This window comes from Phalacrocorax carbo, chromosome 7, assembly GCF_963921805.1.
Source record: "Phalacrocorax carbo chromosome 7, bPhaCar2.1, whole genome shotgun sequence".
Taxonomy (NCBI): domain Eukaryota; kingdom Metazoa; phylum Chordata; class Aves; order Suliformes; family Phalacrocoracidae; genus Phalacrocorax; species Phalacrocorax carbo.
The window spans coordinates 47,477,222-47,493,552 of NC_087519.1; the positions used below are offsets into that span (position 1 = coordinate 47,477,222).

Genomic DNA, 16,331 nt, shown 5'->3' on the forward strand with positions numbered 1-16,331 from the left:
GTTATTTGTTGTACCCCCCCCCGGCTCTTTGTGCCGCCAGTGCAGCTGGCGGCGGGGGCGGGACCGTCCCCCCCCCCCCACCCAGCCCCGCCGGGGCCGCCGCTGCGCAGGCGGAGCAGCGCGGCAGCATCCATCTTACCGGCGGGCGGCTGGCCTGGGCTCCCATCCTCCTCCTCCCCATCCTCCTCCCCCTCCCCCGCCGGGACCGGAGACCCCGCGGGGCGGCGCGGCGGCTGCAGAGCGCTGCCGGCTGGGCGGCAGCGGCGGATGATGCTCGGAGATGGTACACCAGGAAAACTGCTCCTACCAGGTAAGGGATGAGCGCGGCCTGCCCCCCCTGCCCTCCCCCAAACCCGAGCTGGCCCCGGGGGGTGCGGGCAGCCCGGGTCCAGCCTGCTCGGGTTTAAACCGTGGGCTCCTGCCACCGAGGCATCCCGGGGCTCGCAACGCAGCGGGATCAAAGCAGCGGCGGCGGGGAGAAGCCGGCTGCCCCCGGGGCTTTTGTGCTCGCCATGTGATGCTCGCAGGCGCGGCGGCCGCCGGGGATGCGCTCGCCCGGCGGAGGGCGGGTTTGTCAGGGGGCTGCCCGCACCCCGCTCGCTGTGCTCCGCTGCCCGCACCCCCCTGCCCGCACCCCGCTCCCTGTGCTCCGCTGCCTGCACCCTGCTCGCTGCCCGCCCGCCTGGATGAAACTGCTCCGTGTAAGTGAGCGAGCCGCGGTTTTGCACTTCTGGAGTTGCGGTAGGAAAGCGGTGTAAATCTGAGACTAGAATAAATAGAATATTTCACTGCGCTTTCCAGATTTATTGGAAGCGTGAGAGCTGACCTGCAAGATAATTGTTCTCAGATGCGGTCTCGTCGTGGTTCATGCCGTTCTGCTCAATAATCCATGCAAGAACTGGTGATGGGTTTGGGGATGAGTGTTTCCCTCTCTGAGCATCCACCACAGCCACCCCCATCCCTGGGGGGGCTCTGGGGCCTGGCAGCAGCACGAGAGGAGGCAGCACCGATACCAGTGTTGGCTGAGCAACGTCAGGATTATTTTAGTGCGGCAAGTGGGAGCTCTTATTGTGGGGTGGGGTGGGCTCTTATTGTGGCTTCATTTCCCTCTAAAGAGAGGGTGGATGCTCTTGGGTGCACCTGCATGGGAAATGGCATGTTTAGGGCTTGATGGTACAGCAGATTATTAAATGCACAAATGCCTGTCCATCTGCTATGGTGATGCTGAGAAACGTGTTTGCGTACGTGCGGTGGAGTGTGTTTTGCAAAATAGCTAACAGGCATTCCCAGCGGTGGAGCTGGACCCTTGAGAGATGTGGCTTTGCTCAGGACAGTGGCTCATCCTTGTTTTCCCTGCCACTGCATTTAAGTCAAACTTCAATCTGGATTTTAAGACAAAATATGTCATATTGCAAAATATATCATGAAGGGAAAAGATACCAAAGCATACGTATGTACAGAGAGAGAGAAGAGTTCAAAAGATTTTTCACTGAATGTTTTCAAACTAGCAAATGGTTCTGGAATTGAATTGCCATTTTTAGCTCCTGTGCAAGAAAAATCATGGGGGTTTTCAGCCTCTGTTTTAGGGGATCTGGTTTTTCTGCAGCTCCGAGCCTGTTGCTTTCTAGTGCCTTAATAAATGGTGCCATTGTTTCTGCGCAGCGGATGTTTTCCCAGCATACTCGTAGGAACGCAAGGGTTAAAGGTTGCGCATTGTTTCCCGGGTGGAAGCTGGTCCGTGGTGGTGGGCGAGCAATGAGCGATGCCGAGTGCTGCTGCGGCTGCAGCGCAGGCCTGGCCAGCATCCCTGCATGTTAATGTGCTGGGCTTGCTGCGATGGCAGCGCTGCTGCCTTTTATCTGCTTTAATCTGCTTGCTTGTTTATGAATTGGTTTCTCCTCTCCAAACCAATAAATATTAGAGTGAAAACAGCCAGAAAGCATGCAAATTGCAGAAGAAAGTCCAGAGAAAGTGTCTTTCAAATGAAATCTGTTTCAAAACCTTCCTGCAACACTGCAAAGATTAGGAGCAACCCCAACCCCCTCCCAAACAAATTAACCTAAAGGCCAAGTTTTAATCCTTTTGTGGCCAGCAGTCCTGTGTTTCAGATCAGACTGGAAGCCAGAAATGATAGGATTTTGGCGGCTGCCTGGAGTGCCCCGGGGGAGAAGGGTGGCAGCGTGTAACTCTGCTTTCCTCCCTCCTCGCACCCCTTTTTTCTGAAGCTACTAAATAAACTAAAAATAAACCAAATAGAGGAACAAGCCAATGCATGAGAAAGGCTTGTGTTTGTTTTGGAGAAATGCAGCAGAAAAGCTCTGACATGACCACGTCACGTCTGGGACGTAAGCTCCGCGTCAGGGAGGGCGCTGGGGACGGGGCGCAGTGCAGGTGGGTACTGAGGGAGGGGAGGGTACTTCTGTCGTATGCTGTGCCTTGCCTCGAAAGTCCTGTTTCACATCATAAATGAGCGGGCACTGCTGCTCTCTGAAATTCGGGTGGCCATAAGTCCTCCTGGGGTTTTGGATGTGGTTAAGTCAGGTTCATCACTTTGAATTTAGGCCAGGACCTCGATGGTCAGGAGGACCCAGCACCTGACATCTTTCCGTGGCTTCATCCTGGAGTCATGCAGGCTGCTGCCACTCTTTGTGCTGTGTATTTTTCTTTTAGTTATTTCTCTTTTCTTATTTTATACTGATTTATTTTCCTGTGCCAAACATTTTGTTTCAGGCTTCATATTTCTTCTACCGTTTGACAAGCAAAATGTCAGCTCTTGCACAGTGGGTAATGTTTTGGGAGGTCCTGAGCTCACACAGAATAAAAGGCCAGCATGCAAATCCAGGCCTTAACACAGAAATAAAGGTTTTATTCTAATGTGTGTATTAGCAGTGCTTTACTGGCCTGCAGCCTTAGCCAGTATTTCAGTTTGCTTTGTAAATGTGTATTTTCAGCATTGCCCGACAGGCCCACCTTTTCATGGAGGAAAACAGGATTCTTCGGGCTGTTGCCGGCTTTGTCTATGTTTCTTTGCCACTGCCATACAAGTGGATAATATGTCTAGATTTATATCATCTCCTTGGGTTGATTTCTAATGTGCCTTTAAAAGTGGAGAACCCCCCTGGCAACCGGTGCCCCTGCCTAAGGCAGGAGTCTCCAAACAGGCAGTTGCCTGTGGGAACCAGTTTTGGCTCCGTGCGCTGGCATCAGTCACGGTCTGAGCTATCTGTTGGCGGGAGGGTCGCTCTGGAGATGTTACTGGGCTTTACACGTGCAAAGAAAATAAATAGGAAAAAAATCTGATGTAAAAAATGAGATTTTATTTGCTTAAAAATATTTTCTTAGGCAGGTCAGGTTGTGTGGTGCATCCTGCTCAGCCCTTTGCTTGGGACCTGCTCAGGGTGCGTGCATCAGGGTCGACTCTGCTGCTCTGGTGATGCCAGGTTTGTGTGTGGTTCCTATGGGGGGGTCTGTTAGAGAGACCCCTATAGTGGGGAGGTGCTGCTGTCACTGCGGGTCAGGCTGGCTGCCCAGGGGATGGACCAGGCAAGGCTGGCCAGCACCCGCCGCTCACAGGGTCTCACCAAGCACTGAACCATAGAAGTAGTCTGTAAACGTCACAAGATTAAAATATGAAGTGCTCATAAAAGAAAAAAAAGATACATTCTATTAGGTTTATTTTGGTTTATATCTTTCGGGTTTTGTAGGCTTTCATGGTGCGTAGAAATACCAGACTGTCACCATCTTTCCTTTAAAGTGAATACAAATTCTCATGGCAGATAAACCCCAAGACAGGCCTTGGAGAAAACCTCAAATGGCATGAAAGCCACCGCGGAGCGCTGGCAGAGTTGGAGAGCTGCTGGCCTGGCCTCTCCCCTGTGGCTGCCACGCTGGAGGGAGGCTGCGGCATGGTAGCACAGAGGAACTTCAGTTCGTGTGGCCAAGCACACTGACCCTGCACCCCAAACCACTTGCAGTAAATTAAAGTAAAGCCTGCATTATAGAGGGCTGAGGGTGAAGGCCTTCTTGTTTAGACAGAGATCAAAAAAAAGCTCTGCAAAGTAGGTGGGAAGCACTTGGTGTGCTAAAGCTGAGGGAAGCATCCTCAGAGGGAGGACATGGTCCATCTCATCCCTAAATTTGGAGGGACTTACTGTAAATGCCTTGTACTGGCTGCTCTGCGCTGGAAGCGTGTTGTGTTGTGAAGGGACTCTTCTGAAGAGATTTATTCCAGCCTTTACAATAAAATAAATGTTTTATAATAATTCTAGCAACTCGAGACTTCTACGAATCTGGAATTCACCTTGATATCCTGGCCTGAGCGCCCCATGGCGGTGAACACCACTTTGGCAGGGAGGGTGCTCAGAGTGCTTTCACTGAACTTTGCTGGGAGTTTTGGGGTTTTGTGTACCAGTTCAGTAACCAGTGGGGTGTGGGGGCTGATCCACTACAGAAAGGGGGCAGGGGTGGTTTCCTCCCCTAATGGAATATGCCCCAACAGCACTGAGGGTGTTTTTCATTGACTCAAGCAAATGTTACATGTGCACAGTAGAGTTAAATTTAGCTGCTTGCTTGTCCATAAGCACTCCATGCGTGTTTAAAGCACACAAAATTCAATGTACCCTATTTTCTTACCTTGCTTAAGAAGGACTTGAGCACTGCTGTCTCCGGCCGGGGTGTTCCCTGCAGCACTGTGTCTGTGGCCGTGTGTTCCTGCCATAGGGACACCCCAGCTGACCTGCTTCAGATACGCCCATTCTGAGCTTTCCCTTCATGCTATAAAAAGAAAAGCAGGCTCTCTCTCCCCTCTGCCAGTGTTGGTGTTGGCTGCTGGAGGATCCGCCTCAGCGGCTGTGGCTGTGGAGGCTGGTTTCCTTCTGATGCGATCTGACATGAGGGGAGTCCTTGGCCAGTGATGCCAACGTGGAGTGGACCTGACAACATAGCCCTGTGATTGCTTTTCTGTTTGTTTAAGCCCTGTACATACAATAGATGATGTGTGTGTGTTTCAAGTGGAGGCTGGTTGCCAGAGGGACGGTTGTGGGTGTTTGTTGGGCAGGCTGTGCAGGCAGCCCATGGTGGCCTCTTAGATCATGTGGAGAAGGGGCTGTACATCAAAGGGTTTAGTCCCTGCACTGAGACAACCACGAAATTAATTTGTCTTGTGTTTTTGATATCCAGAGTCTAAATTGGCCTTTTCTGTGCTAACAGGGAGATGTCCCACAGAGGGGTGCAGGGTTGGGTCTGGTCCTGGCCACCAAGAAGGGCACCCAAAATATGCCTTCAGCAATGGTTACAGGGGTGCAGGGGCTCCAGCCGTGCTTCTTAACCAGGCTTGGTTTTCTCCTGTTGCCTTGAATGGGGTGGCTGCTGGAAGCAGCGTTTTCACTGGAGACTGGGACCAGCTCTATGGGATCCACTCAGGGGATGCCCCTCCATGAGGCCGGTTCTGGAGCATCCCAGCTCAGAGGGCAGGGCAGAAATGAGCTGGCCTGAAACCTGGAATGGAGAATAAAACATTTTTTTAAAATGTGGGTGAAAAGTGCTAAATATATTTCCATTAGGCCATGTCACTTCCTACCTTTAGGGTTGACTTTGATGTCAGTTTGCAGAGGGGTGGCTTGCACGTAGCATAGGTTCACGCAGCATCCCCCCTCTGCATTGGGTACTACAGGCACAGCGGGACCGGTCTGGGGCTCACTCACTGTCTCAGGCGGCTGGGGAGCAGGTGTGGGGACATACCCTCCGGCAGACAAGGGCAGAGTGATGCGGGGACTTGTCCCAAACTGGGGGGGAAGCATGTCGCAAATTGTAGGCTCAGCGCCCAGTGCCAGCCCCATGCTCCTGGCCACCACATCCTTCCTCTTGGGCTACGGGATACTTTTTTTCAGATTTATTGTGTGAGGATCTATCCCCAGGCCTGGGAGAGGAAGTTAATTTAGCAATGGCAGGAAAGGACACAATGAGTCAGCGGTGGAGGGGAACTAAAAATAATGAAATATCCAGAGAACAACTTTGTTTCATTTGGGAATTATAGTTACAAAGCAGCATCCTGGGACAGGAATGGAATTAAACAATCCTGTTAGTGCTGTTTTTTCCTGAAACTTCAGATTAGAGTAGTGTTGTGATGCATAATTTGTATGTTGTTAGAGCCAGTAATCTGACTATAATATGCATTTTAGCTGAAATGGTGTCAGCATGACTTGGACAAACCATTTAGACATGTAAGCTTTGTAGGGCTATTAAAATTATTCATCTAGCATGCAGTATAACTGTGTCACACCAGAAATCAGTGCTTTTGTTGCTGGTGTGCCACGTTTTGAGGATCACTGAGAGACTGTGGCATAAATTCTATCTTTCTAAGGATTCCCTATAGAAATGCCTGCCCTGAGCATGTGATCTCAGCCTCTCGCTGCCTACCTAGAGCTGATCTGGAGCAAATGTTGTGCATAGTGATGGGTGCGACAGAGATGAGATCTCGGCAAGGACTGAGCAGGATTTGTGGGGGTTTGGGAGACAGCGGCTGTGTTGTGAAGCCTGATCCTCTGGGCAGGACTGCTGGAGGCACAAGATGGAGCTGTAAGCAGTGCAGGTTTGGGGGCTGCTGAGCCCGCAGAGCCCCTTGGGAGCTGGGAACTGGGATGGTCAGCCACCACCCAGGCAGTGTGGTGGTCCCCAGGCTCTGCAAGCCTGTGGGATGGGTGGTAGGTTAAGGCTGGACACCTTTTTGAGCTATATTGGTTAATTCCTAGAAACTTTTTTTTGCACCTCAAAGAGCTGGTTTAGCCAAGAAATAGCATCCTGGGGTCCTTTCTGGTGTTTTTTTGTGTAAAGACTGAAAACTGCATCTTGTGGTTGACATTGCTGTGACTGTCCATCCTCGAGTGTCTGTGCGACGGCTCAGGACTGTTCCAGCTCTGCCCGGCTTCACAGCCCTGGCCGTGGGCAGCTCCTCTGACCGCTGGGGTTTCATTAGGATAACTTTCACAGTGAAAACCCCAGGAAAAAGCCCCTTCCTCCTGCCCCCTCTGGCCGTGACTACACTGTCAGGCTTGGATTTTGACATTAGACACCGGGTTTTTTCCTGCCCTTGTGTAGCCAGCGAGGACTCGGGGCTATTTTTATCTGGCGCTGGCAGTGGCTGGAGGAGGACGCGGCTTCCCTGGCCCGTGCAGCCCTCGCCTCCCTCTCATCAGCTGGCCAAGGCTCCAGCACTGCCGTTGACTTTATTAGGGAAAAGCAAGGTGCTTCGGAGTGGCCAGGAGGCTGGAGGGGCTGGGGAAGCATCCCGGCCAGGGGACGGTGGGCTGCCGCAGGTCTTGGCTCCGGAAGAGAGCACTTGATCGCATGGTGCCGACTGAAGAGCAGAGGAAGGACTGAGATGCCCCAGCAGGAGTGTTTCACCGGCCACGTGAGGACCCGGGAGCAAAGGAGATGAGTCGGGAGGGTGATAGCATGGGTGACGTCATCAGGAAAGCAGCCTTGCCAGCTGGGGAGGGGAGTTATAAAAAGGTAAGGGACAAAAAGGAGCCTTTTGTCTGACAACAGTCGCCCTCTCAGCAGGAGGGGGACCTGTCAAAATGCTGCCCAGCACCCTCCCAGGGCACTGGGTTTCGGGTGCTGGAGCAGGGAAGTGCTTGGCAGTATTTAATGCACCAGTGCAGGGCAGCAAACCTTCCTCCCTCTGCATTTCCATAGCACTTTATGATAAAGAAAATGTAAAGAGATGTCTCCAAATGCATTCTCGTACCTCGAGACCCCTGGGTTTTAAGGCAACTTGCCACGTGGCTTGAGATATACAATTTTGACTTGGTTTTGCATTTACCAGTAAATCCGCCGTGAAGAAAAAGGAGATCTTTGTAAATCTAAGAATAGCCCTTGTACTTTACAGAGATAAAATAAGGCACTGCCTATGGGTCTGGAACTTTAAATATAGTAATTGTCCGTGGCTGGTAATGACAGACCCTGGCAAAAAATGGCTGTGGTGGCCCAGCTGTGTCCTGGCACTCCTGGATGGGGTCAAGTACGGGCTGTGCACCCTGTTTGGTGCCTGTGGATGGCCCCGGCATCCAGCCTCCCCTGGCATCCAGCCTCTGCCGGCCTCGCTGCATTTTAACCCCTCACATCACAGTGACACTGCCCAGCTGGGACGGGCCCTGCTGAAGTGTTGCTGGCACCCGTTAATCTGTTATTCACTGGGTAACTAGACTCTTCCCTCTCCAAAAAGGCAGCACCTTAGCAAAGCACGCCTGGTATTCAGTCCGGGTTTGGTACCCAATCAGTACAACTCCAGAAGTGCTGTCAGCAGCTGTTACTAGATGCTGGCTGCTCTGCCCAAGGTGGGGAGTCTCAGAGCACAACAAGGAACCTGGCAAATCACTGCTACATCTCAATGCCAAATAAATCTTCCATGTGCAATTTTATGTGCTGTTTCGGGTGCTGTCTGTAATGAGTAAAGGCTGCTAGTACAGGTGCCTGCATGCTAAATAGCGTAGAGTGGTACATGGTGAAAGAGCAGTCCAGCTACTACTTAAGGGACAGAAATAACACAGTACGGACTATGATTGGTTTCCCAGAAAACTGCAGAGATCTTGTGCCCGCTGCCGTGGGTGTCCACTCTCCTTCCTGCATCAGATCGGTCAGGGACAGCCTCTGGCATCAGTGGTACCTCTGTGCAACCCCAGGGATGGGGTTGTGTGGGAAGAAGGCATATATTGCTTAAATTCAGGCTTTCTCAACCAAAAATTTGGCATTTTTTGGTGTTGAGGTGCCGCAGCGTGTTGGGGATGGGCTGGGTGTCGGCACGTGTTGGAAGTGGGTGACAAAGAGCACAAATGGTTTTGTCTGCAAACACCAGCAAGGTGATTATTGCAATAGATTTGTAAACAGCAACAATTATAGCAGGCAATGGGGCTGGGAAACAGTGTGCTGAGTCCGCTGTGGGGAAAGGCTGAACCTCTCCTGGCAATTTGCCTTTACTGGAACAGTTGTGTAAAGCGTTTTACGTGTAGGCAGTCACAGCCACAATCTGACATTGTGTTTTTATTCATGTACTTAAACAAAAGTAGCTACTGACCCTTCTGAATTGGAAGGTCAACGGTAAGAAGGAAAATATCTGCCTAAAACTGTTTTGTCTTAAAAATAAAAAGCCGTCTTTTGTTTAAAATAATTGTCTGAATCAGACTTCAGCTCTACACCAGACCCCTCTTTCAGAAATACATACATTTTTTAAAATTCAGTGTCAAAATACACGTTTAAATAACATGGGGTTTTGGGTTTTTTTGCTAGTACCTTTGCATTTTGAGTATTTGATCCATTATTTTTTATATACCAAGTAAGTATATTTGATAGTCAAAAAAACACTTGCAATTTTCCATTGCAGTTTATAGTTTTCAGTACCCAATTCAGGATGTATACTGCAGCTGTTGGGTAATTTATCTAAAGCCTAAAGTCCAGTTCCCTTAGGTATATTATATTTCTTAGTAACTGTTCCGTATTTTATAATAACAAATAGGACTCCTGATTTCTTTATGTTCATTAGCCTGTGTCTGGTTTATAGAATGGGATATTCTGAGCTCAGTCCTGGGGGAGCAGTGTTACTTAGTATCCTCAGTAATGACCTGGTGGAGAAAACAAATTGCACATTGATTAAATGTACAGATGTCAAACCAGGAGCGGTTGCCATCTTGGTGGGAAATGGAGCAAAATCTAAAAAGATCTGGAGACACAGCCCCATCTGAAAGGGGTAAATATGTGAAAGTGTATTTATGTGTATTTTAATGCAAAGAGTAGTAGGTTTTGGCACATACAGAGTAGGAGGGTATGCTGCTGAGGGAGGGAGTGGTCCCAGCCAGTGTGGAGGGTGGGATGTGCTGTCCTGGCCAGGCAGGAGGGGGTAGAGCTGCACTTTAGGTTCCTGATTTCTGTTGGAACACAAATAAAATCAGAAGTAGATGGGAAAATGTGGGAGAGGATCGTTTGAGTAGAAAAAACGGGGAGGCTAAGTATCCATGGCTTCATGAAATATTGATGCACTGAGGGATGCAGCTGGCACTCACAGGGGAGACACCTATATGCATCGTGAGATGGGCAGCACAAGGAACTGGCACAGGCAACCCTTTCTCTGCTCTCAGTCCATTAAAAAACCATTTCTCACTCATTTTTACTTTTTTTTCACTGTGCTGCCATCACGGGCAGGGCTGGCTGTCTTTTCTTCTAAATCCATCTGCCTTCACGTGACTGAGGCATCAATTATTGAAACCTGAAAAAACAAAGTAGAAAAACATAGCTGGGTGGTCTGGGTAGAACATCAGAAACTGGGAGCTGAACCTGAAAACTCAATATCACTTGATGCCATGGGGGTTATTTTTAGTATTTTAAATATTTTAAATGAAAGAAGTTAGGTTACAAATTAAGTATGTATTTTGGTAAGGAACTGACAACATAATGGGCAGTGTGAAAATGTAATGTATGTACTCAGCGCTGGAGCTGGAATTAAATTATTAACTATTTTAAGTTAATAATTTGCATTTTGTTATATCTCACTTCCTTGTATCAAAAAAGGTGCTTTAGTTAGACAGGTAAAATATGGGGAGCACAGTTATATTAACTAACACTGTGGAAGTAGCCCATGCTTCCCTGCTGTGTTTTCTTTTGTTGTGTATTCTTGGTAGGGTATTTTGTGTTATTTTAAAATGAAACGTTTGAGGCTTCAGAATGTTCCTTCTATCAATAACTTGCTGCCTTGTATGAATTTATTGTCAGTGTTGGCACATAATCCATTAGTGACAGAATCAGGATAGTATTGGTACTAATTTTGAATCTAGATCTGTGATTTTCATTTATTGCACATTGATTACAGTCATTTCTGTAATCATTGATCGGTCCTACATTTCAATTCACTTTGTAGATTGCCCTTATTCAAAAACCCGTATATATAAAAATACATTTTTAAAACTGCGGATAATTTGATGGCAATGGTTAAAAATACAGCTCTAAGTATGTTGGCAGAAGAATTTTGTAGTTTTGGAGGCTCCTCAGGGGGTTGGAAGATATTAATGGTGCAAGTGTGGTCTTGGTAGCTGTAATGTATATATTAGGTATATATCAGATGTTTGTGTGTATAGATACATATAGATATATATCTCTCAATATGTGGAGGGAGAGAGATGCAGATGGGCTTTTCCGTTGGGATGGGCCGTGTGGCCCACCCAGTTGGGCATCGTGAGTGCACAGGTGGGGCTGGTGGGACAGCTGTCCTTCCTGCACGCTGGTGGGACTGGCAGCTTCATCCTTTCTTGTCGCCCTTCCCTTTCAGGCCCAGAAGAATGAGCGTGAGTCCATCAGGCAGAAGTTGGCTCTGGGCAGTTTCTTCGACGATGGCCCGGGACTTTATACCAGCTGCAGCAAGAGCGGCAAGCCAAGCCTCTCCTCCCGGTAAGCCAGCCGGCCTCGCAGCCCAAAACCTCTTTGGAGGCTGAAAAGTGTGAGATGCCTCCAGTGGGACATCCTGAGGCCCTTTCTTTCAGAGGATCCCTCAGTTTTTACTTGCAGCCATATTCTTGAATTTTCCTTGTTTTAGAACAGCATCTTATGCCCCAAACACCATCGGTATATGTTATGTAAATAATTGTAAATAACAAGCTAAAATATTAGGTTAAAACTGTATAGAATAGATATTTGGACGCTCAGCATGTAATCCAAATGAGATGTATCTTCCTGAGTTAGGTTTCCTTCAGGTTTTCATCTAGGATCTCTGTCCTGAGCAGAGCATTGCCTTCAGAGTTGGGCAGACCAAGAACAGCGGTGGAAGTACCACGAATGTACAGCTGGAGTTATTGTTGTGAAAATAGTTGATTAATTTTGTTTTCCAAGGGGTTCTTTGCATTCAGTTGCAAAATATTGAGAACGTTGATGTCTGAATGCCTGCTTTTAATGCCAGACCTGTATGTCCAAAGCAGAGCAGGGCTCGAGGATGGTCCCACAGTCCCGCTAGTCCTGGGTCAGGCAGCATGGTGATGGTGAAAAACCACCGGTTTGGGAAAGTATATCTTCCTTTAGTGTCTTGGGAGGTGGCAGCTCATTGGAAACAGATGTGATGCTGCTAGCTAGCCCTGGTGACAGCAGGGCAATGGAGAGCACTCAGGGCTGCAGTTAATCTTGCACACAGAAAGCACCAGAGAAGGGGAAAAAGTGAGCTTTAACGTGGCTCACTGCCTCCCCCCCACATCCACATGCTGCACACAGGTGCTGCTCACTGGGGCTGGGACATTGCAGAGCACAGATACCTCACTTATTCTGATTTTTAACATTTCTACATCAAATATAGTCCAGAAAGGCTTGTTTATATATGCTGCTGCTGGGAGTAACCCGTGGCACTTGGAAAGCATCAAATGCTTCCCATGTTGGGAGTGGAGATCTACCTGTTGCCATGGTGTGGGGGGAGAAAAAAAACCTTAGAGAGGCATAAAACCAGGAGGAATACTGTTATTACACCAGAGAGGTACAATTGTGAAATTAAATTGAACTGCAAGTCATTTGAAAGGGAAAACAGTTTTGCTCTGTGTAGTTACAGCTAAACCAGGAGCTGCTATCTTGTAATTATAGCGCAGGTCTAATTAACGCTGCGTGGCAGGGTTTGGCAGCTGTGCCACGAGAAATGACCAGCTGTGCCTGAACGCTTCGATGTTTCATTAATATTTATAGTCCAGGCGAAGCATTAGTATTGCACACTGCCTGTTACAGGACCTACAGGAACCTTTGGAGAACGACTGCTCTAATTTTTGTGCTCACATATGAAATAAAAGAGCATAAATTGCTGCGTTTCAGGCATTGGGGTCATGCTCTCAAGAGGCACATGAGTCACAGACCCACATTTTGCACTTGCTCTGCCCTTTCTGTGTGATGTAAGTTGAAGCTGAGCCAAGGGTGCATCCTGCTCCCTGGCCAGAGTACCCGTGTCTGTCCACCATGGCTCAAAAGCTTGTGCGGAACGATAGAACAGAATCATGGAATGGTGTGGGTTGGACGGGACCTTTAGAGCCCATCTAGCCCAACCCCCCAGCCGTGAGCAGGGACATCTTCAACTAGATCAGGCTGCTCAGAGCCCCGTCCAGCCTGGCCTTGGGTGTTTCCAGGGATGGGGCCTCCACAGCCTCTCTGGGAAACCTGTGCCAGTGTTACACCACCCTCATCGTAAAAAATTTCAGTTATTAATGCTATCTATTTTATGGTAATAATGAACAGAAATTCCACTAAAATAAACGGAAAATAAGAGTTTTCTACCTGTAAGTACTGATATAAGCCCCCCGTGTTGGGAATGAGGAATAACAGGCAGCAGAACATGTGTGGGGTCTTGCCCCATCTTCAGCAAGTAGTGGTTGATCATGGTGCTCCAAGGAGGCTGACAGAGGTGACCCCAGTAATATCTAGTTTCTGGGGTTAAGTTTTCATTAATTTGGAAGATGAGCAAAGCCTGAGCACATTTTGTAGGAGGCGGATGAGCCTGATCCTGGTGGCAGGTGCGTGAATTGTCCTGGAGAGCCTGGGACACATGAGTGCGGCTGGTGGCTGTGGAGCTGCTCTGCAATGTGAGCATCAGTGGGGGCTTTCACGGACATCCTCTTGTCCAAAAAATCCATTCCCGTGTTTGCTCTCGGAGGCTGGTCTGAGCAGAGGGAACCGTGGGGTCCACCTGGATCTTGGTGTGCCATGCTTTTCCGTTGGCATCAGCTGGTAAAGCGTGTGTTACATGGCTGACGACCTGCTCCGCGGTGGCTTTGGGGCATAATGTTATGTGAGCGAAAGCTGGGATGCTCTCAGCTGTAGAAGTGCTTTTCCCTCTCCCAGCCTGCGCTGGGATCCCCCTACCCTGAGCCACTGCATCCGGAGAAAAACAATCCTGGGGAGCTGAATTTGGGTGATCTTAACTTGCCCAAACTAGGCAATGAAGCAGAGGGTCCGGAAAACACAGTAATAATCTCTTGCAGTACAGTGGTGCCTGTTGGCCACAAACAGATTTACTACCTTTCTGAATAAATAGTTCCAATCATTAACACATTATTTTATATAATAGAATAATATTATAGTTAATGTAGTATTCATCTATATAACTTATTCTGTATATTTTATATATTAATATAAGATATATGTTTTATATTTACTTTACATACAATATTTTATTTAATGTAATAATATAGCCATCCGTGATGAGAAAAGCCCTGCAGTATCTCAGCAATTCTGAAGTTCATCAATAGATGGTGGTAGAAGCATTATCATTACCATGCCACTGAGTTTCCAGTCCCACGTAGAGCTCCCACTCAGAAATGGCAGCGCTGGGCGGCAACAGGAGCTTGCCCATGTCCTGCCGCCACAGGCTGGTGGTCATGGCTCAGCTTCTGGGTGGGAGACAACCATCATCTTAGAAAAATGTGAAAATGGTTATATTTTCCTGAGGCCAATACATTAGGACAACAGCATCCTTTCAAAAGCTCAGAGACTCGCTGCTGACAGTGCTCCAGCATCTCACCCGTGCAACCCATCAGCACGGTGGGGAGAGCGGCGCGAGGGGGCTGCGGTGTCACCTCTCCTTTTCCCCTGCAGATTACAAAGTGGGATGAACCTGCAGATTTGCTTCGTGAACGACAGCGGCAGCGATAAGGACAGCGATGCTGATGACAGCAAGACAGAAACCAGCCTGGACACACCATTGTCGCCCATGGTAGGTCCGAGAACCCATCCCACAGAGGCTCCAGAGCATGGAAACCATGAAGCCATCCGTAACGGAAGCTGATAAAGAGCTGATCCTATTAAAACAGCAATGCTAAACCCCAGAGCAGCATCTTTATCCATCAATTAAAGAAATGCCAAGATGCTGAGAGGGAGATAGCAAATTGCCCCTGGCTTGCACAGAGCTGCTGTAGAGCAGATGCCTTTGTGTGAAGGTGTTCCTACTTCCTTCCTCCCTTTCTTTTTGGCTCTGATAACTATCAGGGCAGTAATGGATATGACGCAGTATCAGCTCCCATCAGCTTTCCTCTCCTCTCTTTTCCATTGTGTGTATAACACCGCAGCCCCAGATGTTTTCTTCCAGCTTAACCATTCTATCCCTTCACCACCTATTGATCTGGTTGGCTCCTCTTTCCATTTGAAGTGTTCAAGTTGCTGTTAATAGTCAAGGGAGCCTATCTGGGAATTACTCTGATTTTTAAAGATAATGTCGTGGATTAAAATTTTTAAAAAATCTGTGCTCTTCACCTTTTCTGTAGAAATGATGCCACTTGTAAGTGTGCAAAAATATGTTAACAGCGACCTCCTTTGCTGTGGCACCGTTGGGGTGATGGTGCTGTAATGGCTGTGTGTTTACTTCTCTAGAGCAAGCAGAGCTCATCCTACTCCGATAGAGACACGACGGAGGAAGAGTCTGAGTCCCTCGATGACATGGACTTCCTCACCAGGCAAAAGAAACTCCAAGCTGAAGCCAAAATGGCCTTGGCTATGGCAAAGCCCATGGCCAAAATGCAGGTCGAGGTCGAAAAGCAAAACAGGAAGAAATCGCCGGTAGCGGATCTTGTAAGTGGGGGCCATGGGACAGTGCAGGGGGGTAACACCAGCCCTTTTGCTGTTTGCTTTTGCTTATTGAGATGCACACAGTGGCCAGCAGTGCTTGTGCATGGTGCTTGCAGCCATGCAGAGAGGAGCAGTGGAGACAGGGACTGGCTGTCAGGAGTTGAAGGGTCAACACAAGTTGTCTTATCAGGGCGTTATGGGAGTGGGATGGATGCAGGGAATGAGATGATGAAGCTTGGAGGTTGTTACTGCCTGGAGGTTGGCAATGACATGATGCCTAAGGCGTAGTCTGCGTAGCCCATCTTGGCCCGAGCTGGAGCACTCCTGCCTTGGTACAACGCTGCTTGCAATAGCCCTCACCTCCCCTTGCATCAATCCACTCCTGATGCTGGTAGATCTGAAGATTTGGGTCAAATGTCATGTGGATGTTTCAGCTCGTTTTGGTGCTCTCAGTGTGGTCCTTGAGGCAGGCTTGTGAGAGGGTCATGCCTGCAACGCAAACTGCCGCTGTTCAGGTATATAAGTAATTAGAAGAAAACAGTAAAAAATTGAAAATGTCTTTTCAGCTGCCACATATGCCTCATATAAGTGAATGCCTGATGAAGAGAAGTTTAAAACCCACTGATCTAAGAGACATGACTATCGGGCAGCTACAAGTGATAGTCAATGATCTCCACTCACAGATAGAAAGTAAGTGATACTTATTTAATTATTCTTTGGTATGTCCTGTTTAATTAAGAACAGTTCTCCAGGATACACATAGAAAT

At 48.4% G+C, this 16,331-nt stretch overlaps 1 protein-coding gene across 4 annotated transcripts in view; it reads left to right on the forward strand.

Moving 5' to 3' along the window:
* Positions 1–16,331, forward strand: part of SCHIP1 (schwannomin interacting protein 1) — a 44,274-nt gene that overhangs the window by 22,501 nt on the left and 5,442 nt on the right. For 2 of the 4 annotated variants that reach the window (XM_064457893.1, XM_064457894.1), the window contains 4 exons: positions 11,315–11,433; positions 14,599–14,716; positions 15,370–15,567; positions 16,131–16,254. In XM_064457893.1, coding sequence (XP_064313963.1) covers positions 11,315–11,433; positions 14,599–14,716; positions 15,370–15,567; positions 16,131–16,254 — 559 coding nt within the window. Of the gene's footprint in view, positions 1–184; positions 311–11,314; positions 11,438–14,598; positions 14,717–15,369; positions 15,568–16,130; positions 16,255–16,331 lie in introns of those variants that run through there. The other 2 variants (XM_064457896.1, XM_064457897.1) reach the window with 2 other exon arrangements.